At 46.8% G+C, this 18,903-nt stretch overlaps 1 protein-coding gene across 1 annotated transcript in view; it reads left to right on the top strand.

Annotated features, from left to right (window-relative positions):
• Nucleotides 1-18,903, top strand: part of ALPK3 (alpha kinase 3) — a 52,082-nt gene that overhangs the window by 22,510 nt on the left and 10,669 nt on the right. Inside the window, exon 6 of the mRNA XM_047864353.1 lies at nucleotides 15,809-17,828. Coding sequence (XP_047720309.1) covers nucleotides 15,809-17,828 — 2,020 coding nt within the window. The remainder of the gene's footprint in view (nucleotides 1-15,808; nucleotides 17,829-18,903) is intronic.

Raw genomic sequence — 18,903 nt, 5'->3', positions numbered from 1 at the left:
AAGATAACTACTACCAGGGATATAGATGCTAACTCTTCCATGTGGGAACAGGAGTGCCATCATTTTCAGGGGTCGGGTAGCCAGCAGAGAGAGGGAAGTTGATGTTTTGTGTGGAGGTAGGGATGGGGATATCCACTCTTCAAAGAGAGAGGCAGGGGGGCGACAGCATTAAGGAGTTTGGGGACTGGGGAGGGCAGGGTTGAGAGGCACGACAGAAGAAACTGTCCCATTTGGTCCGTGCTAATCTTGTTTCAGGGAGCAGAGGGCAATTACTATTTCACAGGAGTTTCGGCAGGCGGTTTTATAGTGAACAGTATTCCTTCTGAGTGGCAGAAAGGAAGGGCGTTTCAAAACCCAGGGCAGACGACAGAAGGGACAAGCCACCTGCCCCCAGACCTCATGGAGGGCACAGGGAAGGGGTGCTTCACGGACAACGGGGTTGGGGGGGGGCTGCCTTTCCCATGGAGAGAACTTCCATTGGGAAAGGAGGGAGAGACAGGTTTGTTTTTTTTTAAGTTATTTATTTATTTTGAGAGAGAGAGAGTGCATGGGAGGGGCAGAGAGAGAGGGAGAGAGAGAATCTCAAGCAGGCTCCATGCTGTCAACGCAGAGCCTGACTCGGGCTCCAACTCATGAAGCGTGAGATCATGACCTGAGCTGAAATCGAGAGTCAGATGCCCAACAGACTGAACCACCCAGGCACCCCAGGGAGAGATCAGTTTTAAGGGTGATCAGGGGAACTGGTTTTCTTCCAGTGGTGCTGAGTGAGTCTGTGGGGACAGTAGTTCAGAGGGTTTGGGGTGGAGTGAACCTCAAACCAGACTCAGTCTGTTCATGACTCACCCCTCACTCTTGGTCTCTGGAGATGTTGGCAGCCGGTGTGGTGACTTCCTAGTGGCCCAGCCAGGGCTACTCTGTGTGCCTGACAGTCCTCAGGCTGGACAGGAGGGCCTTGCTGCAGGGATGGCCCTCATGGGCCCCGAGGGAGCTCGTTTGGGAAGTGACCAGGCCCGCAGCCAAGTCTGAGTGAAGGTGGCCTCCCCGCCCACAGGGGTGGGGACGCCACAGCCGGGCCGGCTGCACCTCCTGGCAGGGCCCTCCTTGCCTCTCAGGAGGGACAGGTGCACCAGTCCCACTGTTCCCACAAAATGCTTGTGTGTCTTTCATTCTTCTGTGCTCTAAAAATTCATGAAATAGATCACACATGTGAGAAACACATTTAACATCTATGTGCATGTTGAAGCTGCTGCTTTTTAGTGGCCGAATTTGATTGTTTTTTCATATTCTTTTTGTTTGTTTGTCTTTATGTGTGTTTATTTTTGAGAGAGAGAGAGAGAGCATGAGCTGGGGAGGGGCAGAGAGAGAGAGAGGGAGACACAGAATCCCAAGCAGGCTCCAGGCTCCGAGCTGTCTGCACAGAACCCCATGCAGGGCTCAAATCCATGAACTGCAAGATCATGACCTGAGCCAAAGTCGGTTGCTTAACCGACTGAGCCACCCAGGCGCCCCATGTTTTTTCATATTCTTATTCTCCCAAGTCTGAAAAAAAAACCCCTTATTTTTCTGATTATGAAAGAAACCCACGGTCATGGTGAAAAATATGGGGAGGGGGGAGCCCTCCAAGTTTGATGGAGAAAGTAACAATAGTTCTACCACCCAGAAGCCTCTTGGTGTATGTACCAACCTTTCCGTATATGTAGTTTTATTGGTTTTTTTTTAAAATTTTTTTTTTCAACGTTTATTTATTTTTGGGACAGAGAGAGACAGAGCGTGAACGGGGGAGGGGCAGAGAGAGAGGGAGACACAGAATCGGAAACAGGCTCCAGGCTCTGAACAGTCAGCCCAGAGCCCGACGCGGGGCTCAAACTCACGGACCGCGAGATCGTGACCTGGCTGAAGTCGGACGCTTAACCGACTGCGCCACCCAGGCGCCCCTATTGTTTTTAAAATGTAATGTGTGCTGTTCTTCTGAGTCAGTTTTATAACCTGGTTTCTTCACTTCTGAGTATTTCATGAGCATCTTCTCATGGTTTCTAAAAATTATCCAGAAAACTTTAATGGTTGCAATAAGGTGCCACCATATGGATATTTTAACCATTTCTTTCATAGTTTATGCATTCCTTCCCTGTTCTAAGGTTCATTAAGTATTCGTCTACATTTTAAGTAATTTTTTGTTTTTTGAATGTCTTCATTTGACTTTTAAATTAACCCGGAATTGATTTGAGTATATAATATAGCATCAGTTTCCAGCTTGACTTTTAGTTAGCAAGTAGGTAATTCCCCCAGTATCATTTGTGGAATATTTAATTCTTAGCTATTAGTTTGTGATTCTTTCTTGACATACTAATTTTTATACACATTAAGGCCGATTTTGGTTCCTGTATATATACTCATCTTAATCTGTTAATGTGTTTGTTGATTCTTACAACAGAATGGCCTTGTTTGAATGATCGTAGCTTTAATTTCTGGCAAAGCAACCCTCTTAGATGTCTTTTAAATTTTTCTTAGCTATTCTCTCTTGTTCATTCCTCTAGGAAAACTATAGAATCACTATTTGAAATTCTTTAAATTCCCACATACTAGTTTTTTGGTACCTCTATATTTACCTTTTTTTTTTTTTTAAATCACATTTAAAAAAGTGGTAAGCTGTTTTCAACAAGATCAAAAGCCTATTAAATCTTGGAAAACGGAAGTGCAATTTGCATTTGGAACGATCTTTTAGTAAAACTTGCTAGATATATATTTTAATCAGCATTATTGGGATGTCATATATATACTATAACATTCACCTAGTTCAAATGTGCAATTTAATATACACAACTTACAGTTATGCAGGCATTACCACAATCCCATTTTCGAGCATTTCCATCAGCCCAAAAAGATCCCTGTTCCTTTTTGCAGCTTACCCGTGTCCCCACCCCCAGACCCGGGCAACCACTAACGTGCTTTCTGTCTCTATATCATGGGTATTCTGATTGGGATTATAGTAAGTAGAAGAATTAATTTGGAAAAATCCATATCTTAATATTTAGCTTTCTCACCTGACGGCATGGTATTCCTTTCCACTATTCAAGCCTCTTTCATACCTCTTTTTAAGTTCTGATGCTTCCTTCATACGGGCTCAGCATGTCTCTTGTTAGGGTTATACTTGAAGGATCTTGACTCAGGGCTCTGATGCCACTGCTCCCTTCTTTGTCTTGATTTCCTTTCCTGGAGATAGGGGACATCTCTGACAGTTTAGATGAGGCTTCCATATTGGATATGGATGAGGAGCAGGTGCTGGGACTGAGGCCTCTTGGGTTGTTAAGAATGTCTAGACATCATGCTCCCCTGCCCCTAAGCCCAGTAATGCTGTGTAGACAGCTCTTTCCCCAGGCAGAAGCAGTCTTCCCTGAAGGTACTTAATGAGTGGGAACTGGCCTCCAGTATCCTCAAAGGCTGCTTGTTAGTGCTCTAACCTGAGATCTTCCTGAGACTGGCTTAGATCTCTGGAGCTGAGGTACTGGAGTGTGGGGACATGGTGGAATGCCCCATCTTCCCAGGTCTCTGGAGGGGACAGTGTAGACATGGGAGAGCGCTGCTGAACGCCTTGCGATCTCAGACTTGGGGATGATCATACCGAGATTTGGAAACTCCCCTCCCATAACCAGGCATCTTTGGTTTTCAGAGAATACGTGAATACAAGTATTTTCTGAGAGGGGGGACTTGAGGAGGGGCATGATCCTTGCCTCAAGGAATTCTCTGGTGAATCGAGGGCATTAGACCTACACCAAACCACAAGGACAGAGGGTGTGGTGAATGGTTACTGCAGTAGGTTTCCAGGGAAGGAGGGTGAAGTAGTCCACAGTGACCAGGGAAGGCATCTGGGACGTGGCCAGGCTGGTTGGCAGCAGGTACAGGATTCATTGCTGGAAATACCATCGTAGAAAAGCATCAGCTCGAATTTTTCTGATCTGGAAGAGTGTCCATGATATCCCCAGGTTGAAAGAGTTCAGATAGGTGGGAGAGAGGAAGGAAGCCATTCTGGGAAGGACAGGGAGCATGAAGCAAAAGTAAGATGGTGGGCTAGCCCAGGAATGCAACCCTGCCTGTCCTAGTCTTAATGCCCAGATGCTTTCAAAGCATCTCAACACTTTTTCTTCTCTTCTATGTCTTGTATTCTGCTTTGGTTGGTTTAGCATGAACTGTAACATCACCTAGGCTCGAGCATGAGACGGAAAGGAGGGGGAACTAACATTTATTGAATATCAGCTTCCAGTAGTGCTAGGTTAGATAGTTCAGACCAGTTTCCCTACAGAGGACAGCAAGTAAAGGACAAAGTGAAGGGTTAGCAGCCCGGGATATGGGACAAAATGGAAATCCAGAATGGTGACAAACCCAGTGTTTGTCATAGCAGCTGTTTGCCACTCCAGGAGAGGAGAATGAGAGACTCAGCAGTGTTTTAGACACAGCCTTATGGGACTAGGGACACAAAGGTTGGCATCTGTGGTCTCAAGAGTAGTAGCCCTGGTCAACCCCCTGGTCTTTGGGTTGGGACCCTGAAGGAATAGTGAGCCAGAAGTAAATTACCCACACAGGGATTGAGGTTTAGCTCTAAGTTACCCAGGTGACAAACACATATCCCAATCCCTGAAGTTAGGTTAAGGTGATTCAAGACACCTGGTGCCTTCAAGCACCTGGAAGAAGCGAAAATCATCTGGAGGACGATAGTGTCACTTTAAGACTCAAATTATTTTTTAAAGTTCATTTATTTATTTTGAGAGAGAGCGAGCACAAGCAGGGGAGGGGCAGAGAGAGAAGGAGAGAGAATCCCAAGCAGGCTTTGTGCCATCAGTGTGCAGCCCTACACGGTGCTCAATCCCACAAGCTGTGAGAGCATGACCTAAGCCAAAATCAAGAGTCAGATGCTTAACTGGCTGAGCCATCCAGGCACCCCTGGCCTCTAATTATTTTTAAAAAGCACTTCAAATATAATATTTGGCATCTAGGGTGCCTGGGTGGCTCAGTCGGTTAAGAGTCCAACTTCAGCTCAGGCCATGATCTCGCAGTCTGTGAGTTCGAGCCCCGCGTCAGGCTCTGTGCTGACAGCTCGGAGCCTGGAGCCTGTTTCTGATTCTGTGTCTCCCTCGCTGTCTGCCCCTCCCCTGCTCATGCATTGTCTCTCTCACTCTCAAAAATGAATACATGTTAAAAAAATTAACACTTGGCATCCAAATGAAGATAAGCAGGCACACCAAGAGAGGAAAATGTGAAAAAGAAGTAGCAAAACCAGCAGATAATATAATGTGTCCATGGGGGTTCCAACTATTCTAACGTTTGGAATTATTAGACATGAACTATAAAACTAAAACTCTTTTTCCTGTATTCAAAGAAGGTAAAAAAAAAAAAACCAGTTTGAAAATTTCAGAGAACTAGAAACTTTATTTTATTTATTTATTTAAAAAAAATTTTTTTTAACGTTTATTTATTTTTGAGACAGAGAGAGGCAGAGCATGAACGGGGGAGGGTCAGAGAGAGAGGGAGACACAGAATAGGAAGCAGGCTCCAGGCTCCGGGCCATCATCAGCCCAGAGCCCGACGCGGGGCTCGAACTCACAGACCATGAGATCGTGACCTGAGCTGAAGTCGGACGCTTAACTGACTGAGCCACCCAGGCGCCCCTAGAAACTTTAAAAAGTGGCATAGACTTAAAAACCAACCAACTAGAAATCCAGAACTGAAAAATACAATGACTAGTATGAAGCTAGTTGTTATGGGTATAGCACTTCCAGTTCTGAATGAGACGGAGCAAACACACTCACCCCGTGTCTCCCCTTGAATACAGTTAACAACTTGGACAGAATGCATGGTGGGACCATTTGATGACTTTGATAAGCAAACAGGAACAGGTAGATTGGGGAAGAAGACCAGAATTCAAAGTACCCCAGAACCAGCAGTGTTTACTGTTTTGTTTGATTGTTTGTTTGTTTCTTAAATCGACTATTCTCTGGCCTGGTCTTAATGCAATCAGAAGCTCAGAAGTAAGCATCAGCTTTACTTTAGGAGAAGCCCTCTACTCTAGATCAGGCTTGAGGAATAGGAAAGGAATCTGCTGGTAGTGACAGTAAGAGGCCATAGGTGTCAAACTTTGAGGGAGGGGAATCTTTCCTTTATTCAGAGAAGCTGTGGTCCCCAAGAGGGTAGGATGAATTTCTGTTGCTTTCTCTCTCGCTCTCCCTCTTGCTCTCTTTTGAGTCTCTTCCTGGCCTAGGACACAGGTTCCTTTGTGCAAATATGTGACAGAGAGGAGAAAATGAAGGCCCAGCTATCTGGCCAGAAGACTGAAAAAGGGGGCCCTATCGACTCAGAAAGTACAGGGGAAATCATGGAGAAGGAACATTTGGGAAGTGACTTCTTAAGCTGTTTATAAGTTCCTGGGCTTTTTCCCAAGCTATTCGTGCATGCATGGATCTAGTTTTGGCCCATGTATCAAAAACTTTGACAGTGGAACTAAAAAACTATCATTCAAATCCCAGACTGGCCACTGGGTGGCATACCCACCAGATAGATCTGAATAGCCCTGCAAAGGCTTTGATAAATGGAACTGGCATTGACACTAGAACTTCAAAAGGCTGAATGGAACTTGCAGCCTGAACACAACCAAGTAGATTGATCATCTGATAAGACACAAATATTAACATTATCCATAGGGTTTATATAAGAACCAGCGTCTCATGATATTCAAAATGTCTAGGATACAATGAAAATTACTTGGCCTATGAAAAGCCTGGAAATCTCACCTTGCCTGGGAAAAGACAGTTACAGAATGCCAATGTCAAGATGGCAGCACTGTTGGAATTATCTGACTTAAAATCAGCTACTATAAAAATGTGACAAAATGTAAGGGTAAATACTCTGGAAATAAATGGGAACATAGAAAGTGTCTGCGAAGAAATACAGGGTACAAAGAACCAAATTCTGATTTCAGAGCAGAAAAGTGCAATAACTGAAATGAAGACACTTCCTGGCTGGGCATAATAGCAGAGTGAAGATGACAGGAAAAGGCCAGTGACCTTGAAGATACATCAACAGAAATTATTTAATGTGAATGACAGAGCAGGGGAAAAGATAGGAAAAAGAAACAAATAGAGCTTCAGGGACCTGTGGTACAATATCAAAACATCTAATGTTTGTGTCATTGGAAACCAAGGAGAGAAGAAAGTGTGGTACATAAAAAAAAAAAAAAAAAAAAAAAAGAATAAAAAATGGTTGAGAACTTCCCAAATTTGGCAAAAGACACAAATCTACAGGCAAGAAGTTCAGCTAATCCCAAATAAGGTATGCCCGCAGGGGCGCCTGGGTGGCTCAGTTGGTTGAGCGTCCAACTTTGGTTCAGACCATGATCTTGCGGTTTGTGAGTTCAAGCCCCGTGTCGGGCTCTGTGCTGACAGCTCGGAGCCTGGAGCCTGCTTCGGATTCTGTGTCTCCGTCTCTCTCTGCCCCTCCCCCACTCACACTCTGTGTCTCTTTCCTTCAAAAATAAATAAACATTAAAAAAAAGATATGCCCACAGAATTCCCTGCTGAGAAACAGTAATCAGATTGCTGAGAAGTGAAGACAATGCAAAAATCTTGAAAGTAATCAATGAAAACACATTATTTGTAGGGGAACAATGATTGAAATGACTACAGATTTCTCATCAGGAACCATGGAGGTCAAAAGGAAGTGGAATAATAGACCTGCTGAATGAGAAGACTTTCATTCTATAAGTCTACATTCAGTCAAAATGTCTTTCAGTATTGGAGGTGAAGTAAAGAGTACCAGATAAGAGAAAGCTACAAGACTAACTCACTGACACACCTGTTCTAAAAGAATTGCTAAAGTACATTTTTCCTATGGAAGGGAAATGATACCAGAAGGGAACGTGTATCATCAGGAAAGAAAGAAGAATAACAGAAATGCTAAATGTCTGGGTAGACATACAACAGAAACAGGAGACGTAAGGGACCTATATGGTGGCAAAATCACTACATCTCACTTGAAGAGGTAAAATACTGACTCTAGCCTCTGAGAAGTTAAGTATCTATATTGTTAGCCCTAGGGCAGCAATTAAAGTACTGTACAAAGAAATATAGTAAAAACCACAATAGAGGTGACTGACTGGCTCAGTTGGTTGAGCATCTGACTCTCGATCTCAGCTCGGGTCTTGATCTCAGGGTTGTGAGTTCATGCCCTGTATTGGGCTCCATGCTGGGCAGGGAGCCTACTTAAAAAAAAAAAAATTCACAGTATATAAATTAAAGTGGAATGCTAAAAATTTTCAAATAATCTAAAAGAAGATAGGAAGGGGGAAACAGAGGAAGGAAAGAGCAGAGGAAACAAATAGAAAACAAATAATAACATAGTTGACCTAAATGCAAACATATAAATAATTATATTAAATATAAGTGGTCTAAACACACAAAGACATTGGGAGAATGGGTCGAAAACATTCCCAGCTCTATGCTTTTTATAAGAAATTGACTTCAATTATAATGATATAGGTAAGTCAAAAGTAAAATAATAGAAAATATACACTACACAAACAGTAATCAGTTGAAAACTGGAGTGACCATATTAATTTCAGACAAAATAGACTCCAGAGCAAAGAAAATTACTGGGGCAAAATAGTGAATTACATAATGAGAAAAAGGTCCATTCAAGAAAACATAATTTTAAAAAAATGTGTTTGCCTCTAACAACAGACCTACCAAATATATGAAGAACTGGAAGGAAAAACAAACAAATCGGCCATTACAGTTGGAAACTTAAACATTCTCTCAGTAATCACAGTAGACAGAAAATCCGTAAGAATAAGAACAGAGGATGAACAGCATTATCAACCAACTGGGTTTAACAGACTCCTAGAATACTCCATGTGACAACAGAATACTCATGCTTTTCAAGTGAATGTAAAACATTTACCAAAGTAGATCATATCCTGGATCATAAGCAAAACTTAACAAATATAAAATAATTGAAATCATACAAAGTATGTTCTCTGACCAAAATGGAATTAAGTTACAGGTCAAGGACAGAAAGATAATAGGAAAATCTCCAAACACTTTAAAATATTTACGATACACTCTCACAGCAAAGTGGAAAGTCTTAAGGACAATTGGAAAATATCAAACATTTTTGTAAATGTTTATTTATTTTTGAGAGAGAGAGAAGGGGGAGAGAGAGAGAGAGAGAGAGAGAGAGAGAGAGAGAGAGAGAGCATGTGCATGAGCTGGGGAGGGACAGAGAGAGAGGGAGACACAGAATCCAAAGCAGGCTCCAGGCTCTGAGCTGTCAGCACAGACCCCAATTCAAGGCTTGAACCCACAAACTGTGAGCTCATGACCTGAGTCAGAGTCGGAAAGTTAACTGACTAAGCCACCCAGGCACCTCGGAAAATATTTTTAACTGAACCAAAACGAAAATACAACACATCAAAATTTTGGATGCCACTAAATCAGTGTTTTGAGGAAAATTTATAGCATTAAATATTTATATTAGAAAAGAAGAAAGGTCTAAAGGCAAAATCTAAACTCCCATGTTGAGAAACTAGAAAGAGAAGATTAAAGTAAACCCGAAACAAGAAGGAAAGAGATAATAAAGAAAAGAGCAGAAAAATGATGACATTGAAAACAGAAAAGCTGTGGAGAAAATAAATTAAACCAAAATCTGGTTATTTGAAAAAAAAATCAGTAATATTGATAAACTTCTAGCAAGACTCACAAAGAAAAAAAATGGGAGAAGACACAAATGACCAGCACCAAGAATGAAAGAAAGGCTTGATTGACTGGTGATCCTTTCGCTGTATGCAGGTGTATCAAAACATCAAGCTGTACACCTTAAATTATAGCATTTTTGTCAATTAATACCTCAATAAAGATTTTTTAAAAAAAAGAATGAAAGGTCAGGATGCTTGGGTGGCTCAGTCGGGTTGAGCGTCCGATTCTTGATTTCGGCTCAGGTCATGATCCCAGGGATGTGGGATTGAGCCCTGTGGCATGCTCTATACTGAGCTTGGAGCCTGCTTGAGGTTCTCTCTCTCTTTCCATCTGCACCTCTCCCGGGCTTGCTTGTGTGTGCTCTCTCTCTAATAATAATAATAATAAAAGAATGACAGGTGGTATCACGAGAGACCCTGCAGCTATTAAAAAGATAATAAAGGGCTACTATGAAAAACTGTGCACATAGTTCAAAAACTTAGATGCAATAGACCAGTTCTTTAAAAACCACAAACTACCCAAACTCATGCAAACGATGAGACAACTTGAATAACCCTACAACTGTTACAGAAATAAAATTTGTAGTCAAAAATCTTCCAGAAAAAAAGAAATTGTTAGGGCCAGATAGTTTTATTGGCAATTCTACCAAACGTTTAAAAATGATGAAACCTCAGTATCAGCTCTGGGTCTGGGTTTCAGGAGAAGGAGATTCCAGATCCTAGGCCCTGCCCTCACCATTCCTGTTAACCTTCTGGTTGTGCTCTGCACCCCCACCCCCCACCCCCGGCCCTTGGCTTCCCCAAACCATCGCTCCAGGGCCACGCCCCTTCTTGAGGGTTAGAATCTATAGTATTTCTCAGTCAGTAGTTGATTCCTGGATCCTCCAATGTGCTTGAGTCTGTGCAGGATGCAAAGGTGAATCAGACTGAGTCCTTAATCTCTGAGAATTTATGAGGAAGACGGTAAGGATGGAAAATTAAACCTACGGATGTTCTTTGTGGTGAAGAAGCTCACACAGAACCAGCTGGGTTCGCCACTGCTCACACAGTGGTTATTTTAAAGGAATACACAAGAGTCTTGTATCTCCACATAGTTCCAAATGTAGACACACACACACACACACACACACACACACACACACACACACCCCACAGTGTTTAGAGAGGTCAGCCTTTGCAGAAGTGTTCAGAAAGTATCCAACTGATCATTCATCATATAGTTACTGAGCACCGAGTCTCTAACTCTGAGACCCTGCTGGGTCCACCTCTTCAGAGGGGAAGAGTTTACACATTAGCAGGTGACACGTGCATGAAACAAATAACTACGACGCAGAATGAGGGCATGCTGATAAATTAGGTACATTTGCCATGGGTGCTTAGGGTAGGAAGCCACTAACTTTTTGGAGGGTGGGGTGAGGTGGAGGAGGGAACTCACAGTGTTCAAAGAAGAGAAGAAACTTGAGCGCGGTCTTCAAGGATGAGAAGTCCTTCAGGTGAGTGAGGAGAAGGCTGAGACTGTCCCCTAGAGAGAAAATACACAAAGTAGTTACAAAACCACCCTGTAGTCAGTACAGTAACTTGATGTTGGGCAGAGGGACCCAAGAGATGAACGCAGAGAGAGAGATGGGATCCTTGTGGAAGGAGGGGCATCGTTGATCACGCGAGGTTTTATTTACTTATTTTGGCTTTAAATTGAAAATTGCTGAAATACGTGTCGTGTGCACATGGTATGAAATTTTAAAAGTAGAAAAGGTATATGGAGAATATGGTCTTCCTCAATTCCCTGCCTCGCCACCCCACCCCCCACCTGTTCCTCTTCCCGAAGTTAGTTGCCAGAACTGGTTTCTTGGGCATCCTTCCAGAACTATTTTCTATGCATTTAAAAATATGTGTGTGTCTGTATATTTGCTGCAAAACGATTGCATATTGTACCTTCTGTCCACACCTTGCTTTCCTATTTGGATGTTTATTTATTTATTTATTTAAGTTTATTTATTTCGAGAGAGGGAGAGGGGGAGAGAGAGAGGGAAAGGGAGAGGGAGAGAGTGAGAGAGAGAGAGAGAGAGAGAGAGAGAGAGAGAGAGGGAGAGAGAGTGAGCATAGCAGGGAAGGGGCAGAGAGAGAGAATCCCAAGCAAGTTCTGCACTGTCAGCACAGAGCCCAATGTGGGACTCAGACTCACAAACCGTGAGATCATGACCTGAGCTGAAACCAAGAGTCAGATGCTTAACCGACTGAGCCATCCAGATGCCCATATTTTTTTGTTTTTAAAAAAATGTTCATTTATTTTTGAGACAGCACAAGCAGGGGAGGGGCAGGGAGAGGGGGACTGAGGGTCCAAAGCAGGCTCCGCACTGACAGCATAGGGCCCCATGTGGGGCTTGAACTCATGAACTGCCAGATCATGACTTGAGCTGAAACGAGAAGTCAGACACTCAACTGTCTGAGCCAGCCAGACACCCCTCTACTTGGATATTTATTTATTTGGAATATGGATGTACCATCATTCACTGGATCTGTTCTGTGTGGATGGAATTTAGGTAATTTCTAGTCTTTTGCTGTTATAAACTGTGCTGCAGTGAATATCCTTGTATATAAGTCCGTCTGCATTTATGTATCTATCTTGTATAGCTATAGGATAAATTCCTCATAATGGAACTGTTGGGTCAAAGAGTATAAGTGTTTCGGGGTGCCTGGGTGGCTCAGTCGGTTAAGCATCCGACTTCAGCTCAGGTCATGATCTCACGGTTCGTGAGTTCAAGCCCCGTGTCAGGCTCTGTGCTGACACCTCAGAGCCTGGAGCCTGCTTTAGATTCTATGTCTTCCCCCACTCGCTCTCTGTCTCTCTCTCTCAAAAACAAATAAAGATCAAAAAGCAATTTAAAAGAGTATAAGCATTTTTAGTTTTATTCGATGATGCCAAATCACTGTCCGTAGAGGCTGTGCTGACACCTGTTTCCCCATTCCCTGGCCAACAGAATGTTCTTAAACTTTTTGCTCTTTGAGGCTCGGGCTTTTAGGCTTTATCCTGTAAATGATGATAAGCCCTTGAGAGGTGTTTAAGCAGGGGAGTGTCACAATCAGATTTGTATTTTGGTAAGATCACTTGGGCTGCAGTGAGGGTAGGTGTTGAGCAGAGGCAAAGGCGAGGGTCACGAATGCCAGTCAGGAGGCTTCGCAGGTGTCTAGGCAAGACAGAATTGTTGGCAGTGTGGTTTAGGCAGTCGGCAGTGGAGACAGAGAAGGTGATGGATATTGGGACACCGAGGAAGTAGGTTCACTGGGACTCAGGGACTGATCAGGCTCGGGGATGGGGGAGTGAAGATAACTTTAATCAAAACCTCTGGGGGTACCTGGTTGGCTCAGCTGGTGGAGCGTGCGATTTTTGGGCTTGGGGTTGTGAGTTCAGGCCCCATGTTGGGTGTAGAGATTACCAAAAAATAAAATCTGTTCTAAAAAACATGAAAGCTCTGTTCTCATCAGTCTTGTGTGAGAAGTTGGCGTTTTCTTTATAGTTTTCATGTCATGTTAGTGGTTCCTAATTCCTAGAGCACCAGGAATTAACTGAAGGTCCTTTCTTTCTTTCTTTCTTTCTTTCGTTCTTTCTTTCTTATTTTTACATTTATTTATTTTTGAGAGACAGAGAGAGACAGCGTGAGTAGGGCAGGGGCAGAGAAAGAGGGAGACACAGACTCAGAAGCAGGCTCCAGGCTCCGAGCTGTCAGCACAGAGCCCGATGCGGGGCTCAAACCCATGGACCACGAGATCATGACCTGAGCCCAAGTTGGACGCTTAACTGACTGAGCCACCCAGGCATTCCCCGGTGTCTTAATTTTTTTACGATGAGCTATGATAAAGTGTTTCCATTACCCTTTCCCCCTGTCATTTGCTATCTTGTATTAGCCCCCACATTTTATTGTGGTGATTATCTCTGTTTAGTTAAAAATCCTCTATTACTATCACCTGGCTTTTCAGCTCTGAGCAAACCTTTGGCTCCTGGTTTGTGTAGGTGATACAGTCAAGGAGCTTATCCACTCACCTTCTTCCTCCTTCCATTTTTGTACTCGTTATATAATCTCTGCCGGGTCTGGGCATACAGCACTCACATTTTGCTCTGTTACTCTAAGCCCCTCCGGTTTTCGTCTCGGTTCTATGGTTAATAAGTATTTGATGCTCCCCGCCAGTTGTTTCCCTAATCACCTTTTGGTTTGCAGTGTGTTCTCCGGTAGTTTCCTTCAGTGGAGCTCATGGGAACGATATTCCTTAAATCCCTGTATGTGCAAAAGCCATTCTCCGAACTTAGAGATGTTCAGGATTCTGCTTCAGCAGCCTGTTTTTGCTGGTGTTGTCTGAGATTGCTGCTATGGGGTGTTCTACTCTCCTTTCCTGTGTATACAGTGTGCTCTTGGTTTTGGGGGTAGATTCTCGTGATTCATCGCTTACATACAACACCCGGTGCTCATCCCAACAAGTGCCCTCCTTAATGCCCACGACCCATTTTCCTCTCTCCCTTGCCCCCCCCCCATAAACCCTCTGTTTGTTCTCTGTATTTAAGAGTCTCTTATGGTTTGCCTCCCTCTCTGTTTGAAACTATTTTTTTCCTCGTCCCTTCCCCCATGGTCTTCTGTTAAGTTTCTCAAGTTCCACATATGAGTGAAAACATATGATATCTGTCCTTCTCTGCCTGACTTATTTCACTCAGCATAATATCCTTCAGTTCCATCCACGTTGCTGCAAATGGCAGGATTTCATTCTTTCTCATTGCCGAGTAGTATCCCATCGTGTATATAAACCACATCTTCTTTTTATTTATTTATTTATTTATTTTTTTTCAACGTTTATTTATTTTTTTTGGGACAGAGAGAGACTGAGCATGAACGGGGGAGGGGCAGAGAGAGAGGGAGACACAGAATCGGAAACAGGCTCCAGGCTCTGAGCCATCAGCCCAGAGCCCGACGCGGGGCTCGAACTCACGGACCGCAAGATCGTGACCTGGCTGAAGTCGGACGCTTAACCGACTGCGCCACCCAGGCGCCCCTAAACCACATCTTCTTTATCCGTTCGTCAGTTGATGGACATTTAGGCTCTTTCCATCATTTGGCTATTGTTGAAAGTGCTGCTAGAGACATTGGGGTACATGTGCCCCTATGAATCAGCACGAAGTTTGCTTTTATTTTCTTGTTCACGTTGTTGATTTTGATCGTAATCAGGAGGAAAAGAGGCAAATTACTGTCTGATGCCACCATGTTTGGACCAGAAACCCTTCAATTATATTTGGGCACCATTCTAGTCTCGCAGCAGAGAATGTGGGATTTGAAGCTAGACGCGCCTTCTCAGCTAACCTGTCCTGCTCACTCTCTGACAGTGGACGATCACTTTCTCCCTCAGCCATTAGTATTCTTATCTCTAAAATGGAAATAATGCTCACAACAGTTTCATACTGTGAGGAGTGAGGCAATATGTATATAATAAGTAGGGACCTAGCAGAGTGCTTTGCGAATAGTGGGTGTTCAAAAGGGCAATAGCACAATGTTTCACTGACTTTTCCGCCACAGGTGGCATTCATAATTACTTTCACCTTCTCTGTCTGGATGTCACTCGCTCAGCGTTAATGGTGGATGCTGTCACTGAGGCCACTATGGGGAGACCCTTTGGCTCCCTCCCATTTTTCCCATAATTCTATTCGCTGGCCGTTAGTGCCAAAAAAGAGGGGCAGATCGATTGCTCAGAAGCCCTGGAGAGAGGATCCCCTCCTCCAAATGGCAGGAGTGAGGGGTGGGATGATACATGAGCAAGGTCTTTCGGGAAAGGCAGGGTTTCTTTGGGGACAGGTGGGAAGGGCCAGAGCGAGACCTGGATTCTGGATACTCCTTGGTCCAGACTCTTGGCATCAGGGATCGGGGTGGGCGGGCTTGGGACTTTGGTCACGTGTGCTTAGCAGGCCTGAGGAAGCAGGTGGCGGGATTCCCGTCAGGGCACTTCTGGATGAGGTCAGAGCAGGCTGGGAGGCCAGGGTGAAAGGGATCCTAAGGCACATGTAGCCAAGTTCTTGCTTTTGTCCGTGTCGCTCAGGTCCCGGAATCCCAGGCAAACCCGGCTCCTACCATGCTGGCCAGTAACAGCGCCAGTACGGTCTCCTCCAGAAGCCAGGGCGTCATCGAGCCCATGGACACAGAGACCCGGGCGGATCAGAGGATGACATCTGCTGACCAGCAAGCCGGAGGCAAGAAGAATACAGAGGCGGACGGGAAGAGGCAGGTGGCTAGGAGGACCCAGGGAGACAGAACACAAACGACCCAGAGGACGCAGGCAGATAGGGAGCCACAGGTGGACACTGAGCCACGAGACAGTGAGAGGACGGCGTCAGCCAGGAGTTCCCAGGAGGATGTGGTGGCACAGGGAAGGGAAGGAACGCAGGTGGAAAGGACGCAGGCAGATGAGAGGACGCAGGAAGAGAGAAGGATCCAGGAAGACAAGGGGACACGGTCAGAGGGGAGCATGTCCGCAGCCATAAAAGGTCAGTCAGAGAAGGGATCCGTGACCAGCCTCAGCCCACAGTCCAGAGCCCCTGAACGCCCACCTTCAGAGGGTCCGCAGTCTCCCCAGATTATTGAGTGTTTTGAACAGATCCCAGAAGGGTCCTCTGTCCCAGAAGAACCTGGTCTTGTGCTCAGATCTGAGGAGACGGCTGTGCCGGGTGCCCCAGCAGGCGGCCCCAAGCTCCCAGCACAGCAGCCTCCCCAGGGGGGTTTGGAGCAGCGGGGAGGGGTGAGATGCCAAGGGCCTGAGTGGTCGGGCCCGGTCAAGGGCAAGCCAGAGGATGGTCTCATCCCGTGCCCCAAGGAGGAGCAGCCGGGGGCAGTGGATGTGGGTGGCTGTCCTCTGGCTGGCAGGAGCCCAGAGGCGCCCACTCTGCCCTCTCTCCCGGGGCCGGGCCTGACCCAGAGCTCTCAGGAGGCACGGCCCAGCACTCCGACCTCTCAGCACATAAGTGCCACTGCCTTCCCGCCCTCTGGGGACCAGGCCTTGCTGAGGTCAGCCCCGCCACTGCACCTGGGGCCAGGGACCCCCGCCCAGAGTCACCCACAAGCAACCGCGGCAGCCGACAGTGAGGGGGCCTGCGCCCAGGGGCCAGATGTGGAGGGGAGGCCCCCAGGACCCCGCAGCTGCGACCCTGGCCTCATAGACTCCCTGAAGAACTACTTGCTCCTGCTGCTGAAGCTATCCAGCACAGAGACGGGGGGCGGGGGCGCAGAGTCCCAGGAGGGGGCTGCCAGCGGGGCTCCGGTGCCCTCACCCACTCTGGTCCCCAACGTGGAAGTGGCTGGTCTGAGCCCCAGGACGTCCAGACGCATCCTGGAGCGCGTGGAGAACAACCATCTCGTGCAGAGCGCACAGACCCTGCTGCTGAGCCCCTGCACCTCCCGCCGCCTCACCGGCCTCCTGGACCGCGAGGTGCAGGCCGGCCGCCAGGCCCTGGCCGCAGCCCGGGGCCCTGCGCCCAGCACCCTCACCGTCCCTGCCATCGTGGTGGGCGAGGAGGAGGGCCCTGGGCTGGCCTCAGAAGGATCCAGTGAGGGCGAGGGAGAGGTTTCCCTCGAGGGGCCTGGGCTCCTGGGGACGTCCCAGGAGAGCAGCATGGGGGGGCCGCTGGGGGAGGCAGGTGGGCCCACGGCCTCTGGTCAGGGACCACTCTCAGCAGACAGAGGGGCCCAGGAAGCCTTCCGAGAGGAGGAGGCCCCAGGGGAGGCTCTGACAGGTCTCCCTGCAGCCACACCCGAGGAACTAGCTCTGGGGGCCCGGAGGAAGAGATTTCTCCCCAAGGTCAGAGCGGTAGGAGATGGGGAGGCGGCCAAACCTGAAGAAAGGGAGAGCCCCACAGTCTCCCCCCGGGGGCTCAGGAAGGGCCTCGCGCCCGGGTCCCCGGGGACTCCCGGGCGGGAGAAACGCTCCCCTACCCAGGGCAGGAAGGCAGGCATGCTGGAGGTGCCGCGGCCCGAGGAGGCCAGCGGCCTGGACGCAGAGCTGGCCCCGGAGGAAGGCAAGCAGGACACCCCGGCCAAAGCCAGGAAAGCCAAAGAGCTGCTAAAAGGTGAGCAGTGGGGAGGGTGGGGGCCGACCTCCCAGGAGAGTGATGCGGGGAGAGTGCCCTGCAGGGGTGGGGGGACACGAGCCCGAGAGGGGTTACTGAGGGCGTTCTCCTGTAATGACCCCACCGGTCGTGGAGTCCTAGAGGCCTCGTTCTTGTCCTGGCTCTGCCCCTCAGGATTGGGAATAGCACCAGCTGTGGACCATCGAGAGGGAAGTGGGATAGAAGAAATCAGGTCCTCAGATGGGGCCTGGCTCCCACGGTGCTCTAGGTGGAGCGCCAACATCCCCACCGTCCCCTCTGTGCAGAATTGTCACATGAGTCCTGAACAGGAGGGGTGGGACTCAGAGGCGGGCCTAGAGCCCACACTGAAGTTCTTCTCTCTCTCTCTCTTTTTAAAAAAGTTTATTTATTTTAAGAGAGAGATCACAAGTGGGGGAGGGGCAGAGAGAGAGAGGGAGAGAGGGAATCCCAAGCAGGCTCCATGCTGTCAGCATGGAGCCCAACTCAGAGCTCGAACTCATGAACCGTGAGATCGTGACCTGAGCTGAAATCAGGAGTTGGACGCTGGGCCATCTGAGCCACCCAGGTGCCCCCCTCTCTCTTTTTTTAATGCCACAAGAGCCTTTTGAGAAAAAAACTTTGTGTTTTGTTTTGTTTCTTTGCTGTTTTTAGTGAACTCAGTTCCTCTAAGAGATATTAAGGCCATTCGTGTAAAATCTGTTTCTTCTTGAGTGGGCTTTCCCAGCTAGTGTCCCTCCAGTGAATTCTCCCTTTTCACCTGTCAGACAGACAGTTGCCATAGCGTCCTCCACAATACGTTTACCATCTGATGGCTCTGTACGGACATGATTCTGGTATGACAATTGCCGATTCTGGTAATCTGGGTTCTCTGTTTCTGCTTTCCATTCATCTGTTTAATCTCTCATGGATTTTGTTTTCTGTTTTTTCATTTTTTTAAATTTTAGTTGACACCTGGGGCGCCTGGGTGGCCCGGTTGGTTCAGTGTCCGACTCGTGGTTTCGGCTCAGGTCGCCGTCTCCCAGTTCGTGGGTTCAAGCCCCACATCGGGCTGCAC

Source organism: Prionailurus viverrinus, chromosome B3, assembly GCF_022837055.1.
Source record: "Prionailurus viverrinus isolate Anna chromosome B3, UM_Priviv_1.0, whole genome shotgun sequence".
Classification (NCBI taxonomy): Eukaryota; Metazoa; Chordata; class Mammalia; order Carnivora; family Felidae; genus Prionailurus; species Prionailurus viverrinus.
Note: the sequence above shows the minus strand (reverse complement) of the source record. Positions and strands in the feature narration are given on the sequence as shown.